The 14,101-nt window shown below is 54.2% G+C and overlaps 1 protein-coding gene across 2 annotated transcripts; it reads left to right on the top strand.

Annotated features, from left to right (window-relative positions):
* Window positions 1–365: 365 nt before the first annotated feature.
* On the top strand, window positions 366–13,707 carry PLEKHB1 (pleckstrin homology domain containing B1). Of its 2 annotated transcripts, XM_084894681.1 has the most exons (8): window positions 366–476; window positions 1,648–1,723; window positions 3,124–3,276; window positions 3,399–3,501; window positions 4,537–4,576; window positions 7,981–8,085; window positions 12,523–12,634; window positions 13,297–13,707. In XM_084894681.1, exons 2-8 carry the CDS (start codon window positions 1,687–1,689, stop codon window positions 13,434–13,436), a joined length of 690 nt encoding a protein of 229 aa, XP_084750807.1. In that variant the 5' UTR covers window positions 366–476; window positions 1,648–1,686; the 3' UTR covers window positions 13,437–13,707. The 2 variants fall into 2 exon arrangements, with proteins under 2 accessions (XP_084750807.1, XP_084750808.1); XM_084894682.1 differs by lacking the exon at window positions 7,981–8,085.
* The last annotated feature ends 394 nt before the right edge of the window (window positions 13,708–14,101 follow it).

Here is a 14,101-nt window from a genome sequence, read left to right as displayed (position 1 = left end):
CACTCCCTACCGGGGATGTGCCCGCAACCAGCATACATGCTCTTGACGGGAATCGAACCTGGGACCTTTCAGTCCGCAGGCCGACGCTCTATCCACTGAGCCAAACCGGTTTCGGCAGAAAAAGGTATTTCATGATAAATAAGTGAACAAACAGCAAAACAAAATCGCAGGTGCGGCCTCTCACCTGTGCTCGGGGTCAGACCAGGGGCAGTGGCGTCCTGCTGGGTCCAGAGCTGCGGACTACAAGTCCCAGAGGCCTCGGGCCAGCCCCGCGCTCCACGCCACGCCCCCTCCCAGGGGTGGGCGGGGCCTGGGGCGGGGCTCACGGGCGGCGAGCCCCGGGCCGGGGCGCGGTCTGGGGGGTGAAATGCCCCAGGCGCTCCGGGGCGCACAGAGCGCAGGCGCAGCGGGTTGGGTGACAGCAGCATCCAGGAGCGGCTGTGTTGGCAGCAGCATCCTGCAACAGGTGTAGACAGGTGGGTGCATCCCGGGGAGGCTGGAGAGGGAGCTGGCTTGCACCTGGCCCTCTTGTCTTACCTGTGTCAGGGCTTGGGGAGGGGAGGGAGCGGCAGGAGAAGCGGGCCTCCCAGCCCAGGTGTGCCAGGCCTTGCTACGCAGCAAGTGGGGGAGGGGCGGAGGCACCTGATCGCAGGTAAGTTGCCCTTTAGGAATAGAGTACACCTAGATTCCAATCCAAGTTCCATCACGTACGTGGACAAGGCAGTGTACCTACCTCTCTGCTGTGTGTCTGCAACATAGGAGTAAATAGCCTACCGGTCTAAAAGTTCGAGTTGGGACAAGGGAAGGTAGGTGCAGCGGTTCCCAAACTTCACGTTGAATCTGCTAGGGACCTTTCAAGACTTTCCGTGCTTGCTTCCCACCCGGTTTTTTAGTTTTTTAGTTTTTCGTTGAGTCTGACCTGGGCATCTGGAGTTTTAAAAGCTCCTGCCGGCATAGAGGTGAGACTCCAGGACTGCCGGGTGTGAGGCCTGGCTCCCCGGCTTGCTCGTCCGGTGGATCTGCACAAATGGCTGGCCTCTCCCAGCCCCAGGGCCCGGGGTGTCACAGGTCTGTGGTGAGACTTCAGTAAGCTGATAGACGAAAGCGCTGAGACGTGTACCTGGCAAGGCGCTCCGCCAGTCGGCTGCCGCGGAACCATTCTCTCATGCGCTTTACCAACGGCGTTCAAGTGGGAGGAGGCTTTTCTTATTACGAAGAAAAGCCCCACTTATTGCTGTGATTCTAATATTCTGTGCTGCCAGCCTTTCAGAAGCCCAGGGTTTTCGAACATCTGATGAGTTACTCACTCCAACCTCTACCCGCCTCACGTCACACCTCTACGGGGCCAGGGAAAAAAGGGCCGGGAACGAGGGACCTGGCCAAGGTGATGGAACTGAGATTGGAATCCAGACTCCTGACCCTTCCCCCGCCCCAGCACAGTGGCGGCTGCCCCGCTGACCGACAGCACAGTGCTGCCATTCTCTGCCTGGAGCAGAGAGCGGGGAGGAGAGAGGCAGGCCCGCCTTGTTTGTTTACTTACACTCCTTCAAACGTTCCCTCGCGGGAGGACGGGGCTGGGGGCTTCTCTCCCCAGGGCTGCTCTGGAACTGCTGACGAGGCCTGTGTGTCTTGTGGCTCCTCTGACAGGTCCCGCCTGACTCCATCCTGGGAAGTCCTTTTGAAGAAATGGCCCTGGTGAGGGGCGGCTGGCTGTGGAGACAGAGTGAGTGACCCGGGGCCAAGCCTGTGCCTCTCCTGCTGCAGGGGAAGGAGTGAGGAAAGTGGCTTATTGGGCCTGCCACAGTGAACCCGTCTCCTAAAAAACCAGGAGTTTATATATATATATATTAGTGTTTTTTATTGATTGGGGACGGGGGAGAAGCAGAGCAGAGACAGAGACAGACACTGATGTGAAAAACATCGATCAGTTGCCTCCCGTACACATTCCAACCTGGATGGAACCGAAACCCCAGGAATTGAACTGGTGACCCCTGGGTGCATGGGATGACACTCAACCGCCTGAGCCACATGGCCGGGGCAAGCCAGGCCCTTTTTATCCTCCCCACCTTTGTCCAAGCTTTTCCCTGTGCCTGGAATGTCCTTCCTGTTCCTGACTGCCTGGTAAACTCCTACTTATTCTTCAGGACCCACCCAGATGTCCCCTTCTGTGAGGAGCCTTCTCTGCCTTTTCCTCTAACCCCATCCCAGCCCCTGCTGTAGCACCACACTGGGCCGGAGGCTGGCTTCTCTGATCCCCAATGCCTCATCCACACTCCAGTTACAGCATCGATCGCCCTATAACTGTCTTTACCTGTGGGTGTCACCTCCCCCCACCCTCCACCCCACCAGGCCCCAGCCTGAGCCCTTCAAGGGCGGGGACTGGTTTTGATCCTCCAACCCACCCCAGCCCATAGCTGACCCCACCACCCCACCCCAGCCCGTGGCTGGCCCCATAACAAGGCTCAGAGCAAAATGAAAAAGGCCCCTGTGCCTCAGAGCCTATAAGGTTCTAAGAAGCTCTCGGATGTCTCTGCCCTTTCTGTTCAGATTTACAATCACAAAATGTCTGAAGCTCGGGCTCAGCTTCCAGACCCACGCTCTGGTCAGGGTTGTGACCTTAGCAAGAGCACCTCTGGGCTAGGAGCCCCTAATCCGCTCCATGACCTAGTCTCAGTTTCTTTGGTTCAGCAAACACTGAGCCAGGTCCAGCTGTGCCCCCCCCCTCCCCCCCCCCCCCCCCCCCATCTGACAGAAGAGGCAGACACTGCGTGAATGGCCATCACAGAAGTCAGAGATAAGAACTAAGAGGCTTAGGCTAGGGAGAGGACTTTGCCTTTAAAGAGACTTGGGGGATTAGCTTTGGAAGCCCTCAAGGGGGGAATCGGATCCCTCGTTTGCCATTTGTAATGTTTATGGAGCCCCTGCTATGAGTTAGGCCTAATGGGAGGCAAGGGGTGAGCGAGACAGAAAGAAGGCCTGCCGTCACTTCAGGGGGTGTGGATAGACAAGGGTGGTTGCAACTCGGAGGGCCTGGGGCCAGAGGACTCGGGGAGCCCGTCCAGGGCTCAGGCCCCCAGCAGGCCCTGCGGTCAGCCTGCCTGGCGGGTCTGGACTATCTCACAGGCTCTATCCTTCGCCGCTGGAAACGGAACTGGTTCGCCCTGTGGCTGGACGGGACCCTGGGCTACTACCACGACGAGACCGCGCAGGACGAGGAGGACCGCGTGCTCATCCGCTTCAATGTCCGCAGCATAAAGATCGGCCAGGAGTGCCACGGTGAGACGCCCCTTCCGGTCTGGCCCTCTGCCCGCGGGTGCGGCCCTCCCGTCTGTCCGCGAACACCCGCGTCGGAGGGGCCCGGGCCCCCCGGAGACCCCTCTGTGTGTGTCTGCCTTCAGATGTGCAGCCCCCGGAGGGCCGGAGCCGCGACGGGCTGCTGACCGTGAGTCTCCGCGAAGGCTCCCGCCTGCACCTGTGCGCGGACACCCAGGATGACGCCGTGTGAGTGGCTCCCAGGAGAGGCTGGGAGGGGATCCCCGGGCGTGAGATCCGATGCCTGCTCCTCCTCGGGCCTCCTGGTTCCCTGGCGTAGGGGGAGGGGACAGAGAGACAGGTGGGTGGAGGCTGGAGGGGTGGGTTTGGTGGCTCATGGTGACTGGTAAGGTGCCCCGTTGGGCTGTTGGGGGAGGAGCGTGCACACCTGATCATTCAGAGTCAGGTCTTGAGCAGGCTCTGAGGTGAGCCCTCACTTAGGGTGATACAAAGGAACAGAGCCCTGTGACACCCTCCAAGGACCCTCCTTCTGAGATGCTGTCCTGGTTGGAGACTGATCTGAGGAGTGGACCCTGACCTGCCTCACAGAGGCGGCCTGCCAGGTCCTGGGGGCGCCCCAGTGCCAGACTCAGGTCCACACTGTGAGGCCGGGTGTGTCTTCAGGCACCGGCTGCTCACTCACATTCCTTGCCTTCCTACCCTTTGGCAGGGGTCAGTGGGCCTTTGCATTGTGGGAGAGTGAATGAGATGGGGTGTGTGGGTGTGGGGGAAGCTGAGCTCTGGGTAGACAAAGCACAGAGCTGCCTTGTCCAGCCGACAGGTGCCATGGCAACCAACAAAAGCCCAATTGTCCTGTGTCCACGGCCCTTTCCAGGGCTCTGGGGTCAGAGTGTTGGGGAGCTGTTTGTAGGTTTTGGATGTAGCTGGGGGAGATACTGCAGCTGGAGAACCAGCCTAGGCATGTCAGAATTTAAAGGCCCCGAAGAGACCCCCGGCCCAGTTGTCTGTTGTCTGCATGGGGAAACTGACCTTCTAAAGGGTAAAAACTATGGACTACGAATGAATTACGAGGCTCCAGCTCAACTGAGAGCTCTGTCCACGTGACTGGAACAGGGGAGGGGGTCACCTTTGTGTATTCAAAAGATCTTACCCTCCCCCCAAAAACTGGGCCAAGTGTCTGGGTGGGGGAATTAAATCTAAAATGCAGGGGCTCATCCCCCTTCTTCCAACCCTCCCTCATCGTGCGGTGGGTTTGCTTTGCAGAGCTTGGAAGACTGCGCTGCTGGAGGCGAATTCCACCCCGGTGAGCCCCCCTCCCTTCCTCCTCTCCTCCCCACCCCACCTGCCATGGAATCATGGGTGATTCAGACTCGGTCTCCGCCTGCCAGGAGTTCTCAGTTCCCATATAGGTTCTCGAACCACTCCCATCTGGAACAGTTTGGTTCATGGGGGGAAAAGATGTCTCGGTCCTAGAATGAAACTTCAATTCTGGACCTGACCACCCTTTCATGCTGGTACATCAGCATGACAAAAAGCACCTCTCAGGCCACAAACAGGAGAGAATTCTAGCCTACTGCTAAACCTTGCATTGTTAACATCTCAGGAAATTGTGCTGTGAATATTTTTGTGGGTTTTTTAATTTGTTTTTGCTGGCAAAATGGACAGCCAGCACAATTTTAAAACAGAAAGAGGCCATCAAGAGCGCTAATGTTGCTAAAGGTGTGAAAGAAACAGTGAACCCAGGCTATGAAGAGATACAAGTAGAAAAATTGTTGATTTGGATAAACAAAAAGCAGCTAGCCAGTGACAGCACTTTGGAGGCAGCAACGTGTGAAAAAGGGAAGATCCCCTGCTGACTTCCTGAAAGACTCCCCTGGAAAAGGGCTGAGTGGTTCACTGAAGGCGAGGAGGGGTGGTTCAGTCAATGTAAGAAAAGAAGTGTTTGTTTATAGGTTAAACAGTACCTTAGAATGTACTGTGTATAAGAAAGGTTAAAACAGGGAATCATCTGAGCGTCTGGAACAAATTAATTCAATTTACATTTTTTGTAATGGGAAAAAAATGATTTGGTTTTCGAACAAATGGCTTTCTCCAATAGCCTTCCGGAATGAATTACATTTGAGAACTGAGGTGCCACTGTATGTGAGTGAATTGACTTGTGCAGACTCAGATGCCCTGAGTCTCAAGCAGGAAAGGACAGAAGATGGTCCACTGGTGCTCAGGGGAGGGAGAGAGAGGCCTCCGAGAAGGGGATGGCATTGAGCTGGGGGAAGGAACTGTCTTTTATTGAGCAGCTGTCATGTGCCAGGTGTGGGACAGGTGCAGTTGCAGCTGCTCCTCACAACAGTCCTGTGAGGCAGGGATTACTGTTCCCTCTGCAAACGAGGCTGAGTTTCATTCATGTGCACAGCAAACATTGACTGACTTTCTACTACATGCCAGGCACTGTGCCAGGGCAAGGGATCGGAGGGGAGCTCAGGAGAGTGAGCCCTGCCCTCCTGGACTCAGTCTTCTGGGAAGCCAGGAGTGAAGCAGCTAATTATACGGTTGTTTGTTCCACTGCAATGGTGGCAACTGCTCTGATGGAGACACGCAGTGTACACTCGGTTTGTGACCACCCTGGTGGCCCGATCCATATGGGAGTCCAGACAAGGCTTACACCGAGACCTGAAGTATAAACAATAGACTGTGTGGAAGGGGTGGGGTGGGGTGAATGGAACAGCTTTCCAGGAAGAGGAAATTGCATGTGCAAAGGCCCTAGAGGCATTAAGACTTTGGCAAGTTGAAGAACAGAAAGGAGGCTGGTGGCTGGAGCTCAGGGAGGGAGAGGGCAGTGGGGAAGGGGGGTTGGCAGGGCGTTACGGGCTGGGTTAAGGATGTCAGTTTGTCCGGAGAGCATCTGGAAGTCATTGGAAGTTTTTAAGCAGAGGGACCACACGAATAGGTCAGGCGGGATCTGTATTTTTAAAAGGATAGTCTGGCTGGTAGTTAGGAAACGGATTGTAGAGGGTAAAAGTGGATCCTGGAGACCAGTTAGAAGGCTGGGACCGGTGACTGGCTGGGGGACTGGACTGAGGCTTTGCTGGCGGAGACAAGTTGATGAGGACCAGGCACGTTTACGAGGGAGAGCCAACAGGACTTAATGCGGGGTGGGTTTGAGGAGCTGTCCGAAGGCCCTATAGGGCGCAGCCCAGCTCGCCTGGACCCCCACCTGCCTGTCTCCAGGTTCCATGCTTGCTCCTTCTCTCCGTGGTGCAGTGGAGTCCTACTCACCTTGAGAGGAAGTCCCTGGGAAGTAGCAGGGAAAGCTGGGATGCATTTAGAAACCACTGATAGAGTTATAAAAGACCTTAATAAAATCACAAAACAAAGAACCCCCCTCAGGCATTTACCTTCTGAGAGCCAGGCAGGCCCATGAGCACCTGACACGGGTTATACCATTTAAACTTCCAACAGCTCTGGTCGGGGTTGATGTTTTCAGCCCCATTTACAGATAGGGAAGCTGAAGTCCAGAGGGAGTGACCTGTCCGAAGTCTCATCATGTAGAGTCAGTGAAAAGGCCTGTATTGGAACCTAGGTCGGTGTGAGATTCTGAGGGAAGTTGCAGGAGCAGAGGCAGGGAGGTGACGTGCGTGTGTGAATCCGGGCCAGGAGTCTGGCCTGGCTGGAGGGTAATACGCGGAGGGAAAGGAATGGGAACGGTGACCTCTGAGGAGCTAGGTCACCAAGGGCCTTGAAGTCCAGTTAAAGGAACTGAATTTTGCGCCAGGGCTGTGGGGAGCAGTCAAGGTCACTCAGCAGGAAGGGCTGTGGTCAAACTTTGGGGAGCGGACTCATACTTCTGGGTGAAGGCTGGATGAGAGGAGGCTGGGCAGGGGTCAGGAGGATGGACGTGGAGGGACCCAGGTCGGGCTAAACTGGCTCTGAGCCCCAAGTCCCCCTTATACAGGGCAAATCAGTCCCACTGAGAGATGGGAGGAAGGAGGTGAGAGCTGACCGTTCTGCACTCTGTGACTCTATGAAGCCGTCTTGTCCCTTCTCTTCCTGTCCACCTTCCTGGTGCTCTGCTCACCACACCTCTCTGCTCTGGCCCTCCGCTCCACCCCCCACTGCTCTGCACACACACATCCCTCCAGCCCCAGAGCTTCTCCAGGGGGTTGTGTTTGTGTCTCTGTCTTCGTACCAGTGTCCACCTGTCTCTGAGTGTTCATGCCTGTGTGTGTGTGTGGGGGGGGGGGGGGCTTCTCTGTCTTGTACCTATGCAGGAGTGACCTGCACTTTCTCTCTTCACATCCTGCAGGTGTATACCCTGCTCTGGGTGGAGGCTCGAGGAGGAGCTTGACCCCAGCTGTTCTAGGGAACACAGGGCCAGGGGCAAGGCCGGGGGGGGGGGGGGCGGGGGGCAGTGAAGGGGGCAGGTGGCTGGAAGGGCAGATCATAGCTGTTTGGTCCTCCCTGGAGACAGGAACCTCAGCAGCCCGACACACGTGAAGTGGGCTAATTCTGGAGAGATGCTACTGATCCTTCTTCTCTAAAATCACCTCCCCTTCTTAGTCTCCCCCTTTACCATGGGTGAGGAGGAGGAGGACATACATCCCAGCTGGAAGAGGGCTCCGGTAGGGCCTGTTAAGAACTGTGAGTCTCTCCAGATGTAGAGCCGCTGACAACTCCCTTCCTCCCCCTCCCGGGTTTCTGCGGCCTGAGCAGGCCCCAGCTGGAGCCGCCGTCCCTCCCAGAAGCCGCCGGGTTTGCCCCAAGGTCAGGTGTGTGACCAGCTCGTGGAGCCCCTGTAAGGTTGAGAGGCGAATCTGGGTAAGTGCTGACTTAGCCCTTCTTGCCTCCATCCTGGCCGCCAGGATGTGCCTCCCGAACGGGGCCTGGTCACATCCCTTCCCGGCTCACACACATTCCTTGGCTCCCGTCATCCGTCGGACACCAGCCACGACCCTGCTTTCAGGGCCTCGGCATCTGGCCTGAGCCAGTCTTGCCTGCACAGGCCCCTCATCCCCTGTGTCCCCCAACTGCTTCGCTCTACCCTCTGTCCTCGCTGCTCCAGACCGATCCCTTCCTCCCAGCCTTCGCACGTGCTGCTCTCTCTGCTGTGAAAACCCTTCGTTTCCATCTTCACTTGACAAACAGACGTTTAGTTTATCATCTAAGCCCCACTTTCAAAGGCTGCCCCCTCCTCAGGGAGGACTCCCGGACCTCCAGGTACCGTCACTCCTCCCACACCCCACTGCACCGATGCTCAGTTCTGGCTTCATGCTGCCTGGTTTCTATTCTGTTTACTTCTCTTTGTTCTCTCATGAGGCCTGGGACATCCTCCAAGGCAAGGACCAGGTCTGATCAGCTCTGCCCATGGAGCCTGGCACAGTGCTGGGTGTACAGCGGGTCAGTGGCTACTGAGTGATGGAGAGACAGTCTGTTTTGACCCTCCTTATTCCTGGTGCACAAGGTCAGGCACAAGTAGGCCCTAGGCAATGTGGACTGAATGAGCAAACAAGTGAATGAATGAAGGGAAGAAGGAAGAAGTGGAAAACCTATGATGGCACATTATAATTTAGTCCCTGTCTGTCTCCCTGCACACCCCCAGTGCTTCTGGAATGCAGGATTTAGGGATGAATCCTCTCTCTCTCCAGTGCTCAGCCAGGGCACAGCGGGGACCTGCCATAGAGTACCTGTTGTCTTACAGTCAACTGTGAGCCCCTTTCCTAGCACAGTGGTGATCCATGTGGCTATACATTAGAATCGCTCAAGGACTTAAAAAAACAACCCAGATATGTTCAGATCTTACCTCTGGATTCTCTAATACCACAGGTGTGGCTTTTGGGAATCTGGTTTAAAAATTTCTCTTGGTGATTCTAATTTGCAGGAACCACTGAACCCAGAAGTACTAGAGCCAGCCAGTTGCTTAGACGTGACTCTGCTGGATTCTCACGGTGGCTCAGCAGTGGGCAGTGTAGGACTGTCCCTGTTTACAGATGAGAAAATTGAAGCTCTGAGAGGGTCCCTTAATTCATCAGTAGCAGGGCGGGACTTCCAGCCCAGTATTCTGAGGCATCCGCCATGCCCAGACCACGACTCAAGTTTGTATACAGTGGGAATTCCAAAAAATAGGATTTAAAAGAATGTAAACTACCCTGGCCAGTGTTGCTCAGTGGTAGAGTGTCAGTCCATGGACCAAAGGGTCTTGAGATCAACTCCCGGTCAAGGGCAAGTATGTGGTTGCAGGTTTGTTCTGGCCCCGGCCAGGGGCGTGCAGGAGGTAACCAATTGATGTCTCACATTGATATTTGTCTCTCTCTCCGCACCCCCCCCCCCCCAATCCTTCCCATCTTTCTAAAAAAAATTAAAACAAATTAATGGGAAAAATATCCTTGGATGAGGATTTTAAGAAAAGGCTGTGCAGTCATTTAAAATCTTATAATAAGTACACAACAGTTGTTCTGAGGGAAGGGATCTGTTTGCATATGAGGGTCTAGGCCTGCAGAGAGGGAGAGGATCAGAAATCAGGTCCTTTGGTTCTTCTGTCCATGAGGTCTCGGGGGACCCTCCTGCCCTGTTGCTAGGTGACCCACATGACTTTACCTCTGAGCCTCCCAGGCCTGGAGGGTAGAAACAGGTGGCCCACAGGGACATGAAGTGGTGTTTTCCATTCTCTCCAGGGCTCGGCAGGGCCACTGGCTCCCTGTGCAGCTGCAAAGGTGTACACTCTGGACCTCAACTTCCCTACCAGTAAAATTCGGGACCCGAGTGCTTAGATCTCTCTAGCCCTTCTAGGCTTGGAGCTCAAATCCTGGTGACCCCCACCAGAAATCCCTTTTGGGTCACCCTCGGAGAAGGAGCACAGTGAGGGAAGTCACTTGAGACGGAGCTTTTTTTTTTTTTTTTTTTTTGACTGAGCCTCCTGCATTGCCCTGGGTCTGGTCATTGTGCCTAACTTGAAACTGGACTGAGTTGGATGACCTTAGTTCCAGTCTGACCCTGTATTTGGTATTAACCTACCATGTTCCAATCAGGCCTGGTTAGACCCCGGCCCTGCCTTTGGTGGTGGTGATAGGGCGTCTACAAGTCTGATGAGAGAGATTCACACTCTCAGAGATACAAGCAACGACACTACCGAGTGACTGGTGCTTTGCTGTGATGAGGAAACTCTAAGGCCAACTAGTGCCCAGATGGGAGCCCACCAGGACCTGAGGTTCAGGGAGAGTAATACTTGAGTTGACTCTGAAAGGACAAGTTAGGTAGTTGAATAAAAAAGAAAAAGGTGAGGAAGGCAAGCTCCCCATCATTGGGAAGTGGCATCGAGATTTGAGAACTTCCCTTTACAGTTAAGCTTGTGTTTTTTTAACCTCCTTGAAGTCTATATTTTATTTTTTGTTAATCCTTACCTAAGGATTTTTTTTTCCTATTCATTGATATTTACAGAGTGGAAAGGAGGAGGGGGGAAGAGAGAGAAAGAAGGAGATAAAAACATCCCTGTGAGAGAGAATCATCAATTGGTTCCCTTCTGCACCTGCCCTGACACAGTCGGGAATAGAACCTGCAACCCAGGTATATGCCCTTGACCATGAATCAAACCCAAGACCCTTTGATGCACGGGCCAACATTCTAACCACTGAGAAACACTGGCCAGGGCTACAGCTAAACTTCCCGAAAGAGATGTCATGATATGTTGGTTCCACCCCTCACCTCTCAATCATTCTTCAACTCCCTATAGTCTGGCTTCTTTTCCTAATCACTCCTCTGAAAGGTTTTTTTTTTTTTTTTTTTTTTTTTTCACGGTCACCCACAGCTTCCAAGTTGCCAAAACTAATGGCTTATTCTCTTGGCACTGGCCAAAAGGATGGACAGAAGAGCATAGTTAGAAGATAAAGTCATGTGACCTGGTGGCTGATATGGTGTGGAAGCTAAGTGTGTGGAGATAAGGGTGCCAACATGATGTCTTGGTTTGAGAGCACAGTGGTGGCATTTAGAGAAAAGAATTTACAGAAGGCAGGTTTGGGGGGACGGAAGGATGATGAAATCACTTTGAGATGCGTGGAGTTTAAGACACCTGGACTTCAAAGGAGAGTTGGACCATTCAGGTGTGAAGCCCGGTTAGAAAGAGATAGAGGGTGGAAGGGTGGCCGAGAAGGAGTCAGGAGAGAAGGGGATTCTGCCCCCTCCCCAGGTCTGCTCTCTGTAGGTAAAATGAGGGGCTTGGACTAGGAGCTACCATTTAATTAGCATATATTTATTCTTAGCATTCACTAGACCCTGCTGGTGACACAAATCAGATTCCTTGCCTACGGGTAGCAAGCCGGAAAGGCCCAGAGGAAGGATAGGATAAGAGGCACAAGCATAGCTCACAGAGAACTCAGAAAGAAAGGGTTCTTTCTGAGCCCAGAAGGGCTTCCTGGAGTGGGTGACTTTGGAGTTAGGCTTGGAGGGGTTGGTAAAAACCTAATGGAGAGCTAGGGGGCAGGGAGAGCACTCCTCCCTCCCAGAGAACACTGGCCGTTCTCTGAGCCTCCAGGCCTCGCTCTGTGGTGATGCGGAGATGAGACGGACTGTGGTAAAGAACAGAGGAAGGCCTGGTACATGGTGGATGCTCAATAATACTTCAATTCCTTCCTTTCCCTACTGGATCAACCCCGTCCCTTCCTCCCAACCCTCTTTTATTTCCTGGGCCTGGGGCTTGGCCTGGTCTCCCTCTCCGTGACTAGGAGAGTAGAGAAATTCATTGGGTTTCTCTAAATGGAATCATTAGAGAGCTGCTAGCAAATATTAGACTATCTATGAAGGAAGTTGGAAGCCATGGAGAATTATTTTGAACATGCTTTTAAACTATGTTTTAATTGATTTTTTTAAGGAAGAGAGATAGATACATCGATGAGAGAGAACTATCAATCAGCTGCCTCCTGATACCCCCTACTGGGGATCTCGCCCGCAATCTGGGCACTTGCCCTGACCAGGAATCTTGGTGCATGAGGTGACCCTCAATCCACTAAGCCATACCAGCTTGGCACCATGGAGAATTCATGATGGGGGAAGGGGGAGGGAATGCTAGGTGGGACGCCAGGACAGAAAATGGCCTCACTGGGAGCTGGATATAGAGGCTGAGCTTTAGAATACAAGGACCCTGGGGACCCACTTCTAAACTTGGGGAGGCAGCTCCGTGGGTCCAGAGGGGCGTGACCTGGGTGGGTAAGGGACCAAACCGGGGCCAGGGAATTCGCAGGCAGCTAACCTGGCAGGGCTCCCCAGGTGCGCGTCTACAGCCCGTACCAGGACTACTACGAGGTGGTGCCGCCCAATGCGCACGACGCCACTTACGTTCGAAGCTACTATGGACCGCCCTACGGACAGCCCTACCCAGGTAAGTTGCTGGCCCGCCAGCTTCCTGCCTCGATCCAGGGTCAGGCCCCACCCTTTTGGTGACCAAGGATTTTCTCAGGCAGAACCCTCCAGCAGGCCTTCCCCATCCCAAAACTCAGAATGGCACTGGGATCGGAGCTCCTTCCCATCAAAGGGCTGACTCCCCTCTCCCGGCTGCCTTTGTCTCAGGCCGCACACACCCGTTCCTGAGCTGGCCACGACCCCTGGTGGCTAGTGCGGGAATGGCTGTGGCCCTGGCTCCCGGTGTGGTCTGGAGGTTCTTAGAGATGGGGGTGTCCTCGCCTTTCCATCCTAGCCCACATCCACAGCGGACCCAAGGCCTGGAAGCCGAGGGGGCGGGCCGCACTTCTTTCCCACCGTAAGGCCAAAATCAACCACGATATTGCTATTGCAAAAATAAAAATTAAAAATAAAATGAATGAATATTCATACTAAGTATGATTTAAAAACCAGCTCCCTATCAGATCAGGTCTAATTCTGCCATTAAATGGGTTGCAAAACCAACTTTGGGATTTCAGAGTTATTAATAGAATGTAAAATTAGTGGGCTCAGCGCCTTACTTTGGGTTGGGCTGGAGTCCAGCGGGAGGAGGGGAGCGAAGATCGCTGTCTCCTCGTCTGACCTCCCCGGCTCTCCCCGCAGGCCCCGGAGGCGTCACGCACGTGGTGGTGCGGGAGGACCCCTGCTACAGCTCGGGAGCCCCGCTGGCCATGGGCATGCTCGCGGGGGCGGCCACCGGGGCGGCGCTGGGCTCGCTCATGTGGTCGCCCTGTTGGTTCTGAGCCCCGGGACTCAGCGCATAGTTTACTCCTTGTCCCCGCCCCTCCACCCAAGCCCTGCCCGACTTTGGCCTCTTCCTATTAGCCGTGCGAAGCTTGGATCTCCCCCTCCTACTCCCACCCTCAGCCCCAACATGGGAAGAAGCTACCATCGGAGGCACAAATGTTAACGAAAAATCCTTGTCTCTACTGCCAGACACCCCAGAAACCCATTATAGACACGTGGATATATTTGCCCCAAACACAACAGGGCGCGTGTGCACACGCGCGCACACACACACACACACACACACACACACACACACACACAAACCACTCATGTGGCTTCAATTTTGCAAATGCTGGAGACACAGAAGTCAGGTTCTTCCAGGCATGGTGGGGGAAAACAGCTGTACACATTCGTCAAGGCAGAGTTATCAGTCCTTGGACAGTGAGAGGACAGAGAGAAAGAGGAAGGCAGGCTAGAAGGTTGTTGGCAAGCATGCAGGGCTTGTCAAAGAAATTAAAGGGACATTTAACTGGGCTGGGGAGGGAGGCAGGGGTCAGATCATTATACCCCTCTAGGTTAAGAAGCTTGCTGAGTCAGGGGGAGATGTGAGGTTTCTTTAGAGGAAGTTTCACAATAAATGAATATATTGCCTGCTTGTTTTTTAACACATACCCAAACC

Source organism: Pipistrellus hanaki (genome assembly GCF_964339955.1).
Source record: "Pipistrellus hanaki genome assembly, chromosome: 9".
NCBI lineage: Eukaryota > Metazoa > Chordata > Mammalia > Chiroptera > Vespertilionidae > Pipistrellus > Pipistrellus hanaki.
The sequence above is the reverse complement of the archived record's forward strand: the minus strand, read 5'-3'. Positions and strand labels throughout refer to the sequence as shown.

Bases quoted from the DNA above. Each gene is read 5' to 3' on its own strand.
- PLEKHB1 (XM_084894681.1), top strand. From the start codon at position 1,687: ATGGCCCTGGTGAGGGGCGGCTGGCTGTGGAGACAGA. The intron at 1,724-3,123 runs GTGAGTGACCCG...ACTATCTCACAG, and splicing joins CGGCTGGCTGTGGAGACAGA to GCTCTATCCTTCGCCGCTGG. The intron at 4,577-7,980 runs GTGAGCCCCCCT...CGGCCTGAGCAG, and splicing joins TGGAGGCGAATTCCACCCCG to GCCCCAGCTGGAGCCGCCGT.